At 40.9% G+C, this 19868-nt stretch overlaps 1 protein-coding gene across 2 annotated transcripts in view; it reads right to left on the bottom strand.

Moving 5' to 3' along the window:
* Window positions 1–19868, bottom strand: part of CHD1 (chromodomain helicase DNA binding protein 1) — an 89999-nt gene that overhangs the window by 15557 nt on the left and 54574 nt on the right. For both annotated transcript variants that reach the window (XM_056112469.1, XM_056112468.1), the window contains exons 20-28: window positions 16365–16513; window positions 15389–15485; window positions 15209–15304; window positions 11738–11914; window positions 7575–7735; window positions 6240–6281; window positions 4589–4719; window positions 3858–3996; window positions 3077–3227 (exon numbers count right to left, since the gene is read on the bottom strand). In XM_056112469.1, coding sequence (XP_055968444.1) covers window positions 3077–3227; window positions 3858–3996; window positions 4589–4719; window positions 6240–6281; window positions 7575–7735; window positions 11738–11914; window positions 15209–15304; window positions 15389–15485; window positions 16365–16513 — 1143 coding nt within the window. The remainder of the gene's footprint in view (window positions 1–3076; window positions 3228–3857; window positions 3997–4588; window positions 4720–6239; window positions 6282–7574; window positions 7736–11737; window positions 11915–15208; window positions 15305–15388; window positions 15486–16364; window positions 16514–19868) is intronic.

The following is a 19868-nucleotide window of genomic DNA, read 5'->3' as shown; positions in this document are numbered from 1 at the left end:
ACAACCCACTTCCTCCAACTCCCAAAATCACGTAATTCCGCCCTCGGATCTATCCATTTCCAAAGAGACAGTGGGCCTACGGAGACTCACAAGGCTGGAGCATGTGCCCAGGATTTACTGTGCAGAGTTAAAGCCCAGCACCACATGGTCTCCCAATCACTGACAGGGTAGCTCTGGTAGCTCCCAACACTGCTGGGAGGAACTACCCTCGCCCAGACAAATAATAATGGTAATACAAATAAAAAATTTTAAAAATAAGTAGGTAATGTGAGGCTGTAAAAGTGGGGGCTTGAGTGATAGTATAGCAGGTAGGGCATTTGCCTTGCACCTGGCAGATTTGGGTTCAATTACCCATATCGTGCCCTGGAGCACTGCTAAGAATAATTCCTGAGTACAAAGCTGGTAGTAAGCCCTGAGCACTTCAGGGTGTGTCCAAAAAAAACAAAACAAACAAATGAACCCTGAAGCTTGGTCAGAGAGATAGTACAGTGGGGAAGGCACTTGTGCCCAAGGCTGACCCAGATTTGATCCCTGGGTCAAATGGTGGTCCGTCCCCTGAGCCCTGCCAGGAGTAACCCTTGAGCAATGCTGGTGTGACCCAAAAAGCAAAATAGAAACCAAAAAACAAACAAACAAAAAAACCCCTGCAATGGTGGGGGAAACTCAGTGGGAGACTGCATGTTCTTTATATATGAGGCTCAGGGTTCCATGTCATACATCTCATACTGGTTTCCTGTGGAGTCGAGGTGGGGAGATAAGGGAAGCAAATAGGGTGGCTGAGAATCACCAAAGGGAGAATTTATTTTATTATACCCATTGGTGAGAAGGACAAACTGGCAGGCTACCGAATGTAGCCTGCCCACATGGCAGAGTCTGGCAAACTCCCCGTGGCGTAGCCAAAATGCCAAATACCAGTAACAAGGATGGGTCTCGAGATCTCCTAAAGAGCCTTGAATATAATCTCAGGGCTAAGATGAAGGAGACATTACTGGGGCCTGCTCGAGGCAATCGACAAATAACAGGATGATTTGTGATTTGTGTGATTTGTGAGGCTAGAAGTTTTCTAACATACAACAGTGCATTTAGTGTACAATACTGAACATTACAGTGTCCTTAGACTTCCTTCCCAGTAACAGTACATGTAATTAAAGTAGACATACAGTCCTAGAATACTGAAGTATCATCTGCTAAGCTAACGCACGCCCTGTGAGGAAACTGAGGGGTGGGGTGGGGGGGGTACGCAGCACACATCAAGTAGGGGCACGGCTCAGGCCAGAGAAAACTTTCACAACTAACTTTCGTTTCATAATAACAAGCAACAAGTGAAGTACCAAACCTATAGATTCCACTTTTCCAAGCAATAAAATATAAGGAGGTAGCATAAATGAGAATAAGGAAATGCTTCTAGTTACAATTGTAGCATCTGATCAACAAAATCCTGAACACTTTAATATACTTTTTAACACTATTCTTTCTTCTTCTACTTTTATAATTTTGCTCTTTAATTTTTTTTAATAGTTGTTTTCAACCTTCTAAAACAGGTCAGTTGGGGCCAGACATACAGTACAGGCAAGACATTTGCCTTGTACACTGTCAATCTGGGTTTAACCCCCAGCATCCCATACTGTCCGCTGAGCCCACCAGGAATAATTTCTGAGTGCACAGCCGGGAGTAGCATTGCTGAGTGTCGACAAAAACTAAATAAATAATAAATACTGATATTTATTATTTAATAAATATCATTATAATAAATGATATCATTATCAATAATAAATAAAACTTATCAGTAGCGGTGTACTGGTCAGCAGTTAAAAATCATTGGGGTTAATCTTTTTTTTAAAAAAAAATGTCTAAAGGAAGGATAATAAACAGTTGGACATTAAATGGTAAAGTTCTGCACGCGGAGAAAGTACGAACTGAACAAATGCATTTGGGCCAGAGATACATCGCTGCCTTGCAAATAGCTAACCCCAGCTCCTTCTACAGAAAAACATATGGCCAATCAGCACCGAGTCATCAGTGTGGAGCAAAGCCAATACAGACCCCAAAATAGTCGACTGAAAATGGGAGAAGCTATTAGCAAATCATAGTCCTGGAAAAAGTAATTTCATTCAAGGCTATGCAAATTACTCACAGTTAACAAAAACAATCCAATGGAAAAAATGGGCAAAAGAGCCGAGCAGTCCGTCTTCAAAGAGACCTCAGCTACACTGCCCAGGGTGTTCTGAGCGGTCTGCCGTTGAGGGCCAGTAGGCGCCTTCCGGCTGAGCTCTGCAGTCCATCTTTCAGGGCCTTTGTCATCCTGTGACATCTCCAAGGATGTCCAGTCTTTAGGCACGGATGGCTTTGGGCTACCAGAGGTGCAGGGTGTGTCCTTTCCAGATGATGTTTTAGTTTTACAGCTTCCTAAAATTCATTCCCAAGGGTCCCCTGACCTAACAGCCTACTTTGTGTATACATTTTAATCTCATTCTCTTTCTTTTATTTCCTCTCGAGAATACAAAATCCAAGGGGGCGGGGATGAGAAGGGACTGCAGGAAGACTGGAAAAGGCTGTCAAACCCTTGGCCACACCCGAGCAGCAAAGCACCTCTGTAAAGGACTGTCTATGAAGGGAAGCGGGTACATTCGGTAGTCGAACAGGGACTCACACACGCTGGCTCTCTATGCTCTCCCGGCCCATATCACTCTAAATAAAATCTTATTTTAAAAAAGTACAAAATCCAAAATCCAGGCGAGAGACAGCTCAAGTAACAGAGCATACACTAGCATAAAAACCATCTTCCAAAGCAGGGACACACAGATAGCAACTTGTTTTTCCTGACTTCAGTGAGTTTGCTTCCACACGATTTATAAATACAAACTGAAAATCAGAATACAAGGCCAGCTCAGCCAGCAGGGCTCTTGCCTCGCAGGCAGCAGACCCAGGTTTGATCCCCGGCATCCCAAATGGCCCCCAGAGCACCAACAGGAGTAGCCGTGAGCATTGCCAGGCATGGCACACCCCCCCCAAAAGAGGAGAGAGAGTAAAACTGATCCAGCATTACTGGTAACAAAACCAAAAAATATTGAAGTACCTTGTGTGTTAAACTTAGATCAGGATCCATTTTAATCATTTCCCAGCTTCCATATCCATATTCATAGATACCAATTAACAAATTGGAATCATCTTCTTTGCCCCAGTCTATATCGAAATGAGCTGCTTTTGTATGGCATGGTATAGTATACCTGGCATCAAAATAACAGAAACCACTGTAAGGATTACAATTCTCTTGTTACAATTATTGTTTTAATTATATTTAATTATAATTATTTTTTCTCATTCGTTATCGGAATTAACCAGACAAATCGCTCCACCAACTAAGAACGGCCATGCACCACCACCCACGGAATCGAGAAAGAGCTATCAATCTGTCAATCCTGTCCGTGTCCGGGCCGGGTGAGGTTTCCCGTGTTGAGTCAAATTAAGCCACAGGCTCCACTCCTGGAGCGATAGCACAGCAGGTAGGGCGTTCGCCTTACAAGCGGCCAACATGGCCGACCCGAGTTCGATTCCTCCACCCCTCTCGGAGAGCCCGGCAAGCTACCGAGAGTATTCGATATGCCAGACACAGTAACAACAAAGTCTCCAATGGAGACGTTACTGGGCCCGCTCGAGCAGATCGACGATCAACGGGAGGGCCTTTACCTTTATTATAATTATTTTTAAGTCAAAATTATAAACTTCAAGATACTGTGCTTTAAATTTAAAAGTTGGATTCAAACCAGTCAATGACAAAAAAATTAAATATATTTAAGATGCACACTTTATTACAACAAACAGCAACAAAGAGGTCACAGAGAAAAAGTGTCACTCACTGCTTTCTTTCTTCTGGATCTGAAGGAATGGATTTGTGTAGTGGCATTAGTTCTTCTTCATGGGAAATGACTAGCTTCGCATTCACCTGAACTCCTGATATTCGAAATGTTGGACCCTTCACTTTCCCAAGTCTACCGCCTTAGTTTTGTTAAAAAAAAAAAAAATTAGAAAAGTATAAAACACATAATCCTACCAAATATAAAGCAACCTATGTTCCTGCTTATATTATTTTAAAGGCAGGCTTACGAGCAAACCTAAATCTCCCTAGAACCTAACAGTCACAAAACTGTTTAATCAATTACAAAAGAAGCAACCATCATTTCTTCCCCCAGCATGTGTGATTACAAGGTTTTGTCCTACATGTTTCTTCTTGGGTAGGAATATGAATCACAAGATAAGCATAGCAAAGAGTGCTATGTCATTATCAACTGTGTACACTTACATTCTATTTCATGTACACACATGTACTAAAAAAACAAATGAAAAAGTATACAGTATCTCCTGATGTTCCCATGTTACCTCCTTGCCAGAACAAACCCAGGCAGAGCACTGCTTTTGCTTCTGATAAGCAAAAGGTCCCTTACTTTCTCTTATCCTGAAATGATCTCGCACTGTTTTCATAAAATATCTTTTAAGACTGATGAATAGACAATTTAAGACATGGCTCCCCAACCGAATAAGTGTATCTTGAAACTTTAGTTTCCCTAAGTCTCTCTCATTTGAATGTTACCTGTTCGTTCTGTTCCTGAAGAATTATCCTTTAAAGCCTTAATACAACCATTATGTACTAATTCTCCTAGTCGTCTGAGATCTATCTCTGATTTGTCAACTAATTCAGCATCTCGAGCGATTGCATCTAATCTGTAATTAAAAAAAAATACAATTTTCAGGTAAATATAAAGAAGGAAATGGAGCTACTTTAAGACTGTTTCACTTTCAAATTCTACAAATCTTTCAATTACATGCTCTACAGTTCATAAGACTGGCATGAGATTAAAATAAACACTGGAAATATTTCATGAGAACACAATTCATTTAATATTCAAGGTTAATACAGTCGACCAATTTGTTACGAATGACAGGATCTTAAATTTCAAAATTACTTAATCATTATCTAAAATCTTTTCATCAATGAAGTTCAATATGTGTGGTTATTACAAAACTAAAATGGTAAACAAAGCTCCACAAGTTTTATTACTGCGCCAAGTAGAAAATATGAATCACTAGTGTTCAAAACCGCTTGTCATTAAAAACAATCACACAAAGATTTCATGAAACTCATCATAAAAACATCTATTTCTGGGCTGGAGTGACAGCCCAGCGAGTAGGGCGTTTGCCTTGCATGTGGCTGACTAGGGTTCGAACCCCAGTATCCCATATGGTCCCCCAAGCACCACCAGGAGTGATTCCTGAGTGCATGAGCCAGGAGTAACCCCTGTGCACCGCCGGTGTGACCCAAAAAGCAAAAAAATAAAAAATAAAAAAAATCTATTTCGTCTTAAAAAGACATTTGCTTCAGAGAAGATGTGGGGAGAGAAAAATGAAATCAATTTGCATCTTCGTGACTATTCAGAGAATCAGCCACAGCAAAGTGCAATAAAAATTAAAATCACCTGCTTTAATAAAGTTTAACCATAACATTTTAAAATGTTCTTCACAGGGACCAGGGAGATGGTACAGGGGTTAAGGCACTTGCCAAGCATATGGTCAACCCCAGTTCAATCCCTGGCATGGCACATGATCCCCCAAGCCCAGGCAGTAGTGACCCGTGAGCACAGAGCCAGGAGTCAACCCTGAAAACCACAGGGTTTGGCCCCAAAACACAAACACATCCCACTTGTCCCTCAAAAGAAAAGGGCTTTACAATTTAACAGAATATATATAAAAAGCAGCATTAGATAAATTGAAGGAAACTTCCGTGGTAAGAGTAAACACAATTAGTCAACTCAGCCTCTTGAATGAATCTACACGTTGTAATTAAAAAAAAAAAAAGAGGTACATATGTGAAAAATCTTATGTAACATAAAAATAATTGTAGATTCCACAAAGAATTAAGAATGCAATTAAAAAATCTGTTTTTTTGGAGGGTGGAGTCCCACAGTTTTTTGTACTCAGGGATGTCCACAGCCAAGGCCTGTGGGAACATGGGAGGATGCAGAGATCAGAGTCAGCAACAGACACAGGAAGAATCTTACCCCTGTACTATCTCTCCAGCTGCAGAAAAAACAAAGGCAAATTTACTAGAAATGTGCTTTCCATAGATTTATTCTGCAAATGTCTGTAAAAGTAAACTTAAACAAAGTGGACAACCTGAATCTTAGTATCAAGAAAGCAGCATGTAACGCGTTCTCTGATTCTACGAAAATGGCAAATATAGTTACCTTTCCAGAGGGCCACCAAATTTCTTGTAACTCTTGATGAACCTGACAGAAAATAATTGTTTGGTTTAAATGCAGGCTCCAGTATCCATTAAAAATTTGTTTTCAAATAAACAGAAACAAGAAAATACTTGTCAGTACAAACATTAATCCAAAGGACTGTTATTAACAAAAATGAATCAATGATGCTAGAAACAGAAATGTTAAGTGTTAAAATACATCAAACAAGAAAGACGACATTTTAACACCAGGGATGATAGAAACCAAAGTAAATAAAACAATAGAAGCTAAATTTTATTTTAGAAATTACTTTATTATTTTTACAAGACAAAAAAAAAGGTTAAAGGCTAGCACAGGAAGTGTCTTCAGGATTATCAAGCATTTTACACCTCCTCACATACTCCAAGTGTTGATAAAAGTTTACTGAATATAACTTCAATTCAGATGTATGGTATTATACCAACAATGGAAAATGAAAATTATACTTAAGAACAAAGCTACCTAAGTGGTTGATGGATGAGGGAAAATATCCAGGAAAAGTTGAAATGCTCTTCAACTAAAGATAGAAAGTCCAGCAAATCAGATGGTCATAAAAGTGCCCTGAACAAAATCTAACAATATGTATTTAGTTTTCTGGTAGAAAGAATGAGGAAGAACTTTGTCAATTTGTCAGGTCTATGATTTAAAAGAAAAGAGTTACAATGGCTTGAAGAAACAACATACTGTAAATACAACAATGAACAACCTTTTTACAAATTTCACATACAAAAATATAACATGGACAAAAAGTAAATTGTATTCCCCACTTCCCTTAAATGAATCCATATACGCAAATGTATTTTCAAAAGAAAAACTACAATTTATCTTTGATGGCCAATCTTACCTCAATTCCTATTTGGACATATCAAATTGTTTTAACATGGTTACTTTCAAAAAGCAAATGACCTCAATAATTAAAAAAGCCCCAAAAAACTAGAAAATATAAAACTAAAATTATAAAAGTAGTAATACTGGGAGTCATAAATGCAACGAGGATATTCAGTATAAATAAAACCAATATATTAATATATGCATTCATTATTGAAAGGGGCTACTATTCTGAACCATATTAATAAAAGCAAAATAATTAGCAATCTGCTCTAAGAATAAATGAACAAAAATTAGATATTAAACTTTTTTTTCAGTTAAAAATGACCAGATAAACCACAACCCAGTCTATTATATATTCGCCATCTCTAAAATTTTCATTGTAATCTTAAAAACAACAGGATCTCTATAGTTTGATTTCATTCTCTAATAAAAGGCAAGCGGAACTGAAATGGTCTTATGCCATCTTACCGCCGAATTTCTGCATCACTAAATCCTTTAATGTTTTCACGGGGAATAGTCCGTGGCCGTCCACGTTTCTTTGGCCTCTTCCTTTCTGAGATAGAATCACTATCAGATCCTGAGTATCTCCTGCTTCTACTCCGCCTTCCTTCACTACCATTGAAACTAATCTGGAATTTGAAAACAAAAATCTACCTGAGCAATTTAAGAAGAGACAGTACATTACAGAGATCGACAGAACCAGCAAATTTCAATGTTTTATACACAAAAAAACATTCGATGAACCAAATTTTAAAAAAGCAAACAAAAATGCAGCATGTTAAAGAGTTACTAGCCTTAATACTTAGAACATTCTTATGAATCACCAAGAAAATAACCATAATCGTTTTTTGTAAAAATGGAAAAGATTACTAATAAGCAATTAATCAAGCACTATCCATATAAAATTATACAATCACATTTGGTAAATAATTTAAGTATGAATTAAACTTAGCAATGAAATATTACTTTTAAAACTGTTAACTTACCAAAACTATCTATGCATTAACAGCCAATACTGGCAATGGAACATAAAGTTATACACCTCTGGCAGGTATTTAAACATAAAGTTATACACCTCTGTTATTATTATATCAAAAGCCTTAAAAGAATTCTGGGGGTCTTGAATAGAGTTCGGCAATAGAGCACTTGCTTTTGTAAAAGTGAGGTCCCTGGGTTCAATCCCTGGCAGGGAAGAAAAGAAAAGAGAAAAGAAAAGGGCAGAACTGGGTTCAATCCCTGGCAGGGAAGAAAAGAAAAGAGAAAAGAAAAGGGCAGAACTGGGTTCAATCCCTGGCAGGGAAGAAAAGAAAAGAGAAAAGAAAAGAAAAGGGCAGAGAAGGACAGGAGGGAAGAAAAAGAGACGTGCGAGAGAAGAGAGGGAAAAAGAAAAGAAAAAACAGTAAAAAAAATTACCTAGCAACATCACTCTAGGCAATTTTTCTTAGATTAAAAATGTGAAGAAGGGGTTATGGTGCCGCCAGCAGGTCAATCTGTACCTGTTGAGGTGAGTGCATCAAGAGCCTGATGGTGCCTTTAGACTTTGATACCCCAAAATTGCTGCTGTGCCTTTGGCCAGACCCCAAAAACTTGGGGCAAAGTTTACCAAGAAAGTAAACGGCCAAAAGTTAGGTATGTGGGAGACACACCCACAAACCACCTCCGGCTCAGCTACATAATTGGAGGCTCTGGTTCCTGATCGAACTGCTTAACAGCCATGATCCCAGAGACTCAGAAACGAATCTCGGAACCCAGTGGCTTTAGGTAGAAATGCGTCTGGTCTCTGCAGTAGGCTACCGGTGCTGGCCCAACCCAGGTGGGAATAGGTTTCGTGCCTTGGCCTGTTCCCCCTGGCGGCCCAATGGCCGCCATCCTCTCTAGAGGCCACTGGACAGTCAGGTTTGGGCCTGCAGTGACGAGACAAGCGGGGCCTCACGAGTTGGGGGTGGAGCTGGCCCTTTCCTCCCTGTCCCGACGAGACCCCGAGTCGCCACCCACAAGCTGCCTCTCTGGCTCCTGATCAAGTTGTTTAATGGCCATGATCCCAGAGACTCAAACAAATCTTGTAACCCAGCGGCTTTTGGCAGAAATGTGTCTGGACCCCGCAGTAGGTTACTGTCGCTGGGCCACCCCAGGGGAGAAAGGGTGCTGTCCCTCCGCCTGCTCCCCCTTGGCGGCTCGGTGGCTGCCATCTTCCAGAGGTCATTGGACAGTAAGGTTTGGGCCCTCAGTGACAAGACATATGGGGCCTCATGAGATGGGGTGGAGCTGGCCCTTTCCTCCCTGTCCCAATGAGACCCCAAGTCGCCACCCACTAACAGCCTCTCTGGCTCCTGATCAAGCTGCTTAATGGCCATGATCCCAGAGACTCAGAAACAAAACTCGAAACCCAACAGCTTTTGGCAGAAATCCCTCCAGATTTGTTAAAATTTTGTAATTCCAAAATCATGTGGCCACTACTCCAGCTGCATGACATCATATGTTATTCATAACTAGCAATAGAAAACAAATTGTCTACAGTTGCCTTTTCGGCAGATCTAAGTGTTGGGGTAAAATCCCAAATAATAATGGTGGGTCTGGTGTCAAAATATTGAATGTGATCAAAGTAGAGAGAGAGTCATGTGGAAATCATCTGCCTGACAGGTAGGGGGAGGGTGTGGGATGGGGGAACACTGGTGGAGTTCATTCCCAATTCAAACAGCCTAATCAGTGGCTGAATAAATAGCAGTACTCCTACATTAAAAAATTAAAAAATAAATAAAAAAATAAGAATGTGAAGAAAATGAATCAACAGTCATTCTAAACAATCTATCAGATATCAAATAATCTAATGAAAGGCTGAGATGTTCTTAGCTGCCAATAGTGATCTGCTAGCACAGGGTTTGCAGTAGCCCCTTAGCAATGCCAGTGGAAACCCCTCCACAAAAATAAATTGTGTACTGGAATAATTAAAATTGTCTATTGTATTGTAAAACAGAAGAAAGCAAATTTGAAATTAGCTATTTCTCGAACAAAATTTGGAAAATATGTATTTTAACGTATTAGAATATATTACTGAAGAAAATAGTGGGATTTTTTCCGCCCCAAGTTCTCCTACTTGACGACTTACTAGAAATATAATTAGGCTGACATTAGATTTTGTTTTAGGGCCACATCAGGTGGTGCTCAGGGCTTATTCTTGGCTCTACACTTCAGGAATCACCCCTAGTGGTACCATTTGGGGTGCTGGGGATAGAGCACTGATTGGCCACAAGTATTGGCCACAATTAACCTTTGTGGAAAGTTCCTGACAAAAGGAGGAAGGAAAAAACCATCAATATTAGGAAATGAAAATGGAAAACCATTTCATACTTTCATATCTCAGACCCTGAAGGCATAACAGGAAGAACTTTATACCTATAACTTCAACAACTTAGATTAAAAGAATAAATTCCTTGAAATCACCAAAGTCAAGAAATATTTCACTGTGTGTGTGTACACGCATCCAGGCCCTCACAAAGGCATGAGTATAGTCTGGACTAGGTGCCTTATTTTGAAGGAGGTGGGGGGTGATGGGAGGGAACCTGGAGACACTGGTGCTGGGAACTGCGCACTGATGGAGAGATGGGTTGGGAATACTGTATGACTGAAACCTAACAGCTCTGTAAGAGTCTATCTCACAGTGATTTAATAATAAAAGTTAAAAAAAAAAAAAACTGAGGAGTACTTTAAAAAAGAAACTGAAGCTAGAGTTAAAGAAATCTTCCGATAAAGAAAAATACAGGTCTTTCTGGTCTTCCTGACAAACACTATCAAATATTTAATAAAGAAGTAACCAGGAATCTTACTCCATGGCTCGGAGGCCAGCCACACTTGCTAGGGGAAAAGAGAGCTCAGATAGAGAAGGGAGCACCAAATAAAGGGTGTTGGGAGGAGCCTCCCAGGACGGGACAAGCATGCTGAAAGTAGAATATAGACCAAACATGATTGTCACCCATTGCCTCTTATGCAAAACACAACACCCAATAGGAGAGAGAGAACAAAAGGGAATGCCCTGCCACAGAGGCAGAGTGGGATGGGCGGGGTGGGGGGTGGGAGGGATACTGGGATCCGTGGTGGTGGGAAATGGGCACTGGTGGAGGGAGGAGGGGTATTTGATCATGGTATAACTGAGAAACCCAAGCACAAAAATTTGTAAATCACAAATGTACCTCATGGTGTCTCACTAATAAAAATTAAAAAATAAAAAAAATTTAAAAAAATAAGTAATGTCATTTCTGCACACTCTTCCTACACTAACTTTTGAACTCATTTTATGAGTTATCCAGTCAGATATAAGAAAATGTTTTCAATAATTAATAACCTAAACATACCTAATAATGCAATGCTATTTCAGTGAAAAGCTTTTTTTTTCTTTTTGCTTCTTAGGTCACTCCTGGCTCTGCACTCAGGAATTATCCCTGGTGGTGCTCAGGGGATCACATGGGATGCTGGGAATCAAACCCGGGTCGGCCACATGCAAGGCAAACACCCTACCCGCTGTGCTATCACTCCAGCCCCTTAAAGAGAAATTACGGACTAACACCTCAAATGTAAAGACCGATTTAGGCACATTATTAAATTATAGGGATATTTTAAGTTAAAAAAAAAATCACCTGTTTTGCACAGTTTCTCATTCTTGGGAGCATGTAAATCTTTTCAAGCTCCTTTTGTCTTTCTTCCTCTTCTAATCGTCTTCTTTGATCTTCTGGAATGATTTCCTCCCAATTCTTTGAATTTCTTTCAGGTTCCAACTCAATATCATCCTCATCCATATTTGAAAAGTTGGCAACCTGATAAATTACAGAATCGAACAGCCAATTATTAAGGAATTCACATTTAAATTGTTTCCCTCCCCCCTTTTAAAGGGAAGCAGAAGGCCATACTAGAAAAGTAAAAAGTAAATATCCTTAGGATAATCAACAGGACTATAGACTCAGCCAAGTTTAACAGTTAAAAGTTTATTTCTTCATTGGGTCAAAGCAGAACACCTAAGTTAACACTAAGATTCTCTTCCAGTGACGAGCCTCTTTTCTGCCATGCTGCTCAAACAAAATGATACTTGGGTAGAAGAACTAGAGAAAATTAACAATAACAATAAAATACTTTGCAGCACAATATAGGAAATAATCTTCTAAGTTCATTACCAAAACAGTTATTAACTATCAAGTACATAACCACTGAATTGTCTTACTTTCACTATCTACCAAAATAGTACCTGAAGATACTATGATTCAGGTTCCTTAACTTCATCTTAAAAAAGGCCAGCTGGGCTATTGATACGGTACAGGAGTAAAGTGCTCACATCCCCTGGACACAGCAAACACCAGTTCAATCCTAAGTACCGTATATGGTCCTCAGGAAAACAGCAAGAGCTCTCTGAGGGTGTGGCCCAAACCCAGAACGACTCCCCCTACACGCCCTTCTCCTATAAAAAGGAACAGCAACAGAACACAGTAATTTTTGTGAGGACCAAACAAATGAAAGTCTGATATACAAAAAGCCCGCATACCTTAAAACTTAAAAGGACCTGAGGAATGGGGGTATGGTGCCGCCAGCAGGTCAATCTGTACCTGTGAGGTGAGTGCATCAGCAGCCTGATGGCAACGTCAGACTTTCAGATACCCCAACATTGCTGCTGTGCCTCTGGCCAGACCCCAAAAACTTGGGGCAAAGTTTACCAGAAAGTAAACGGCCAAAAGTTAGGTGTGTGTGAGACACACCCACAAACCACTTTCGGCTCAGCTATACAATTGGAGGCATGGCCTCTCTGGTTCCTGATCGAACTGCTTAATGGCCAAGATCTCAGAGACTCAGAAACGAATCTCGAAACCCAAAGGCTTTTGGCAGAAATGTGTCCTGTTCCTGCAGTAGGTTACTGGCACTGGGCGACTCCAGGTGGGAATAGGTTTTGTGCCTTGACCTGTTCCCCCTGGCGGCCTGGTGACCACCATCCTCCAGAGGCCACTGGACAGTCAGGTTTGGGCCTGCAGTGACGAGACACACGGGGCCTCACCACATGAGGTGGAGCCGACTCTTTCTCCCCATCCCAACGAGACACGAGTCGCCGCCTACAAACGGCCTCTCTGGCTCCTGGTCAAGCTGATTAATAGCCATGATACCGGAGACTCAGAAACAGATCTTGAAACCCAGCGGTTTTTGGCAGAAATGCATCTGGACTGCATACAAGGTAGCAGCCACCTCAGAGCTTATTGGAAATCCAGGTATGAACTGGCGGTGAAGGGGTAACTGCAGTCTCATGGGAAGGGGGGTGGTACCGGCTCGTCCTTCACGCCCTACTGAGGTCACGAGTTGCCCCCCACGAGCGGCTCTCTGGCACAGCCATAAGACCAGCACACTTAAACAAATCTCGTAATTATCTGGCTCTTTGCAGAAATCCAAAATCGTGGCCACGTGACATTATATGATTCTCATAACCAGCTATAGAAAACAAAATATTTCACAATGCCTTTTCAGCAATTGTTTGGGGGGAAATTTTAAACAATAATGGTGCCTCTTTTGTCGAAATAATGCATGTAATCAATGTAGAAGAGTTAAGTAGAAATCATCTGCCTCACAGGCATCTGGAGGGGTGGGAGGGGGGGCATACTGGGGTTCTTGGTGGTGAAAAATGAGTACTGGTGAAGGGAAAGGTGTTTGATCATTGTATGACCAAGACTTAAACCTGAAAGCTTAGTAACTTTTCCCACAGTGATTCAATAAATAAATATAAAAAGAAAAGAAATTAAGGTGGAGTTCATGCCCAATTCAATCAGCTAATCAGTGGCTGAATAAATAGCAGTACTCCTACAAAAAAAAAATGACCTGAGGAAAATAAAAATAAGAAAACTATCCTTAATCATGTTAGGGATGGAACTAAAAAATGCTTGCTCTCTCCTGTCAGTAATCTTAAAGTGATGAGAGCCTTAAAGTCAGCTGTGGATAAGCACTGGTATACATGTGGATACATACTGCTAAAAAATAACACATATTTGTTCTAGTTCACTCATCAATGACTTTAAAAAAAAAACTGCAACTGAGTCTAGTTAAAGCAAACAATTTAACTTAGCAGGCAGAAAAAGATAATGACATCAGCGGATGAAAATTAAAATTTCCACAGCAACTTCCTGCTGGTCCTTGAAAAAGCTCACTGCAGCCACTACAGCAATCTTTCCCAAAGCTGGTGGTCACCAGTGGGGGAGTTGACACAATCCAGGGCATTAGGGGCCTGGGGTACACAGGGCAACACTTTGCCTATTTGCCAAAGGGACATATCTGGGGGAGCTGAGGAATGTCTTTCTGAAAAGAGGGGTAAGTTCGAGCAGCTATGCACATGGTCCAGGTGTGCCATGTATTAAACTTTTTCATGGATGGGTAGACGTTATCTGTAGATAAGAGCTTAAACACCACTCCTTAGATCACTCCACTTTATAAAGGTAAGCGTCTCCTAACTAAACAGTATTCCAGCTGGTAATACCACCTTTACTTCTTATCCTGCAACAGTTTCTCCACCACCAGTCAGTGGTGCATTTACAAGTTTTTGTTCCCTGCTATGTCCCTCTGCAGATGCTCACTGAATCTTTACTGAATGGACAGCTGATAAACTCATTCAACAACTGGCAAACAACTTTATGAAACTGTGCATAAGTTTTACAGTGCTTTCGGACACATGTAACTTTTGGGTCTTCATCAAATCAGGGAAATTTGTGTTTTAATTGGAAATTTGTAAGTTTTTTTTACTTGATTTCTTTGTGGTGATAACACTTAGGCTTCCTACCAGCTGCACGATCTCTCTGGATCAGTAAATTTTAAGGATTTTAATGAAAGGGCCAAGGAGAGAAAGAGAACAGGGGCTAAGGTGTTTGCCGTTATGGAGCTGACCCTGGTTTGATTCCTGGCAACGTGCACAGGTTTCTGAGTACTACCAGTGAGGCCCATTAACCAAAACCAAAATTTAATTGAAATTAAAAAATTATTTGTAGACTGTGCTTTTTAAAGAGATTAAAATCCTGAACAAACAGCAGCTCAATACCTCTCAACTACACTTCTTTCAAACAATTTCAAACAAAACGCAACACCAGGTCTACCTTGAACTGGGAGAGCAGCTCGTCACCCACAGTTAAAGGGCCTGGTTCATTTTCATGAGTCTCTGCCCTCTTCAAGATTTCATCTATGTCCATTTCCTAGAATGAGAAAGATACCTTCTTAAAACCTTTTTAAAGCAAACACACTTTGTACTTGAATCTAGTCTCAACTATTGTTTTCACCTGGGGCTCCTGTTCTTCTCCTTCAGGTTCCTTAAAAAGTTCTTCAGCACCAAACTTCAAAATGGCTGATAATTCTTCTTTATTGAAAGGAGTAGAACTAAAAATCAAGAAAAACAAAAACAGTTAACACTTCCACAGTCCATTTACCAATGATTGAAACAGCCCCCTTCACAGCAGGAATGTGATATGGTTAGATAAATAAAGTTCTAATTAGCTTACTTTTTGCGCAGTCCCAGGAATCACACCCAAGACCTCACATATTTGAAGATGACTAACATTTCAGGATTTTAAAACCAAGGAACCTTGGACCAGAGCGACAGTACAGTGGGTAGTGCGCTTGCCTTACACACGGCTGAGTCGTATTCAACTCCCAGTACTGCATATGGTTCCCAAGCCCCACCAAGAATGATCCTTAAGAGCAGAAATGAGGAATGAGCCCTGAGCACCACGCACCACCAGGGTGGTCACCTCCCCACCCCGTCAAAAAAAAAAAAAAAAAAGCAAGCAAATAAAAACAAGGAAGCAGAAGTCTAGGCTAAAGGGGCAGCTTAGAAGCAGATCACATCCTTCACGTGGATGAAGGCTTGGGTTTGATGCCTCTCACCACCTCCCAGCAAACATAACTGAGCCTCTGAGAGCCAAGGATTTCCCCAAGCTTAGAGTACTAGCAAGTGAGCAAAGGCTGTGTAGCTCAGCAGCAGAGAAACTGCCTTGCACGAGTTGGGCCCTGTGCATCTCCAGGATCTCAGAAAACAAAAACAAAACCCAAAGCCCAAACAAGAAACTGGCAGAAACAAGATCCTAACGTATGCCACTGAATAGAATCTACCCTACTTTTTAAAAATATGAACGTGCGTGTGCTCGGGTGTGTAGAACAACACTACGGAACCCAGTGACAGAAGTACCCACAGCACAGGATGGTTCGGAAACACGGCACGACATGTTTTCCAGTGACTTTCAATCGTGCAGTGACTACCTGGAAGGGGCAGAGCCCGTATGCAGCACGGTCTTCCCCGTCGTGTCCATTCTTTGAATTACAAGATGATCTAAAACCATCTTCTTTTTGGCCCTCTCAAGAATATCCTCTTCAACTGATCCCTTTGTAACCAGACGATAAATATTCACCTGCAAAGATAAGATAGGTATGATCAAGCAAAAGCTAGAGAAAAAAAGTCTTTTGTTAACCTGAAGTTCCCAATAATCGTACACGAGGTTTTCGCAGGCTAAACGCAAAATGAAAAGTGAAAGTAAAGAAAGAGAAAATAGAAAAAAGAAAAGTGAAAATAATCAAAGGCGCTAATGTTCCTTTTTCAAAAGCACAATTCCTTCCCAGCCATCGCTGGGAGCCTGGGCCTAACCTCCAAGCAGCCAGAAGGGTGCCTACTGGCTGGATGCACCAATCCTTGGCCTAGAGTGTGCGGTGCTGGGGGGGGGGGGGGGGGGGGGGGGGCGCTGAGGGAGCTCCACAACCATGTCTTGCAGCAGTACTTGGGGGGCGCCTGTGGAGCCAATGACTGAGATCGGCACATGCTCTATCATGAGATGTGCCAGCAGTAAGTTCCTCTGGTTTAACAGTTGAGAGAATATCCCTCTTCACATTTTCTTTACTCGTTCATTCCCTCCCTTCCTTCCCAAAGGACTGTAAATTTTAAACTATCTTTCTCTGGGGAAAATGGCGAACTTTAAATACCCTTGTTCAATTCAGGTTCCATTATTACACATAATCCATTCTATACCTGCTCCTCAAATAAATGATGAAGCCCTGTAATCGAAACCTTTCAAAATGGCAACTGTCCCGTCTCTCAAGGTCAGCCAGTGCTCCATAAGCCAGGCCCTTGCAAGGACATGCACTGCTCAAAGTTTCAGTGATTGGATGGATTCTCTACTGCTTACATAGGTACCAGATCAAGTGATACCGCCCTCCCCAAGGCCTGGAAAGGCCCAGGAGGTCCCTAAGAATCTTGAATACACACAAAGGTCACTTTCTCTTTATTACTTTTACAATGTAATTTCCTGGGACACTGACTAAGTTTTCTCTGCAGAGGGAATTGTAGCCCAAATAGGTCTGGGAACTTCTGATCTGGAGCAGGGCACAAGGTTGCTTTTGCTTTTGGTTCGGGACCATCCCTGGCAGTGCTCGGTGCTTCCTCCTGCTCTGAACTCAGGGATCAGTCATGGTAGATGGGCTTCAGGGATGGAACTCAGGTTGGCCTAATGCAAGACAAGCGCCCTGTCGACGATAGCACAGTAGAGGAGTGCTCAGACCACCTCCACGTGCAACAACTTTTCATCTGAGAAAATCCTAACCGGTTCCAAATAGATATGCAATGAAATATTCATTAAAAATTATTTTAAAACCAATTTTTAATATTTCTTGCAACCCCCACAGTTATGTGGCAGTGACCCACATTTTAACAAACCAGAATTTAGAAAATAAGGATGTGGGATAGTAGGCATCCTGCAATCAATTGACACTGTGAAAAGAAAAAGACCTATCCTGTCTTTCAAGTCTTTGAAGTGATTTTAACCTCTGCTTTCGGGTTTTATTGGGGAGGGGCACACTAGAGTTTGGGCCATATCTAAAAAACTGGCCTTATCTGAATTCAATCCCCCTAACCATTTAAAACCTCTTTTTAATTATTCTGAGTTTAAACTCTGATTTGACAGAAACATAAGATTTTCAAAATGCTATGGTATACAGTAATTTTTATGATTATTGTCATATTTATCAGTACATAACTGGATAATGTTTCATTTGGATTTTATCAAAAGTCAGCATTCTAAATGCTTATAAAAATTACCATCACCAATAAAACTCATTTGTATCAGTCAACTACAGCCACTCATATTTTGTGTTGTTAGAATGCAAACACTTAACAAAAGATATATACTTCTTTTGATAAATTTTAAACCAAATACAAAAGGTATCTTGCCATAATTTATCAGTAAAAAGATAACAAAAATAATCTCATCACTGAAAATATACTTCATGTTTAAACCATATGTACTTTATATTTAAACCATTTAAAAAATATAAATATACTTTATATTTTTAAAAAAAATCTTGCATTAAGATAGCACAGTACATAAGATGCTTGCCTTGCATGCAGCTAACCCAAGTTTGATCCCTGGCTTTCCATAGGGTCCCCTGAGCCAATGCACCAGGAATGATTTCTCAGTGCAGAAATCGTATGAGCATTGCCAGGAATGGATGACCACGCCCCTTCCTGGTGCCCCCCCTCACCCCCCCAAAAACTGATTCCTTTCCTTACCTAGTCTCCATTCTTTCAATTATTTTTGGTGGGGGAGGGAGGAGGCTTTAGGGCCAAATTCAGCAGCGGTTGGTTAGATGTCATGCTTGGGATCACAGAGGTGCCAGGACTTGAACCAGTGTCCCAGCTGCAGCCCTTAAGTGTTTAATGCTAGCTATATGTCTTAACCTTATTAACACTCCCTCTAGCCCTCTATTTCCATTTCCTATGATATTTCAGAAGTATAAGTGGAATTTGTATCTAGCCCTGTGCTGGAAATTTCAACTGAGGAGACATCTGTTCAGTACACACCCAGTGTCTTAATACAGGGATATTTTGACTCGTCACATACACATCAGACCCTGCTCACCTGTGAAAAGATCCCTCCCCTTCCCTTTGGTAACAGTCTATAATTTGTCTTAGCCTGTAGTTGGGCTGGAGCGATAGCACAGCGGTAGGGCGTTTGCCTTGCACGCAGCCAACACGGCCGACCTGAGTTCGATTCCTCCGCCCCTCTCGGAGAGCCTGGCAAGCTACCGAGAGTATCTCGCCCGCACGGCAGAGCCCGGCAAGCCCCCCGTGACGTGTTCGATATGCCAAACACAGTAACAACAAAGTCCCCAATGGAGACGTTACTGGGCCCGCTCGAGCAAATCGACGAACAACGGGAGGGCCTTTACCTTTACCTAGCCTGTAGTTATTCAAATTCAATTTTTCCTCTCTTTACTACTCAAAGGTTTTCTAATATTTAACCTAAATTAAATATACTCTTTTACACACCAGCATACCCTGGGTACTTTCTTGTTTTTCTATGACTTATGCAGGATGATATTTTAATTAATATTTTTCTTAATAATAATATTTAATTAATATTTCTACTCTTAATCTCTCAAGTCCAAACTTAATTTTTTACATTCTAGTATAGTCACATAATAAAATAAAGATTACTTGAGAAACAACTGTTTTAAATTTTTAGGGCAATAGAACAGCTTCTGTCATTACAGGCGAAGAACCATTATTATAAATATAAGCTTTTACTTAAAACATACAGTTAACCCGAGTAACAAGAAATTACAGGAAAATGCACGATACACTCTTGGTAAGGCACTGCTTTTTAATCATTTTCTTCACATGGTGTCCCCGGAATGCTCAGAGGACAGGAAGCCACTTGAGGCAGACTAGAAAGTGGTGTGGCGAGGGGGAAAGTGGGCACCATCCATCTGAGTTAC

Source organism: Sorex fumeus, unplaced genomic scaffold (genome assembly GCF_029834395.1).
Source record: "Sorex fumeus unplaced genomic scaffold, SorFum_2.1 ptg000018l, whole genome shotgun sequence".
Lineage (NCBI taxonomy): Eukaryota > Metazoa > Chordata > Mammalia > Eulipotyphla > Soricidae > Sorex > Sorex fumeus.
Note: the sequence above shows the minus strand (reverse complement) of the source record. Positions and strands in the feature narration are given on the sequence as shown.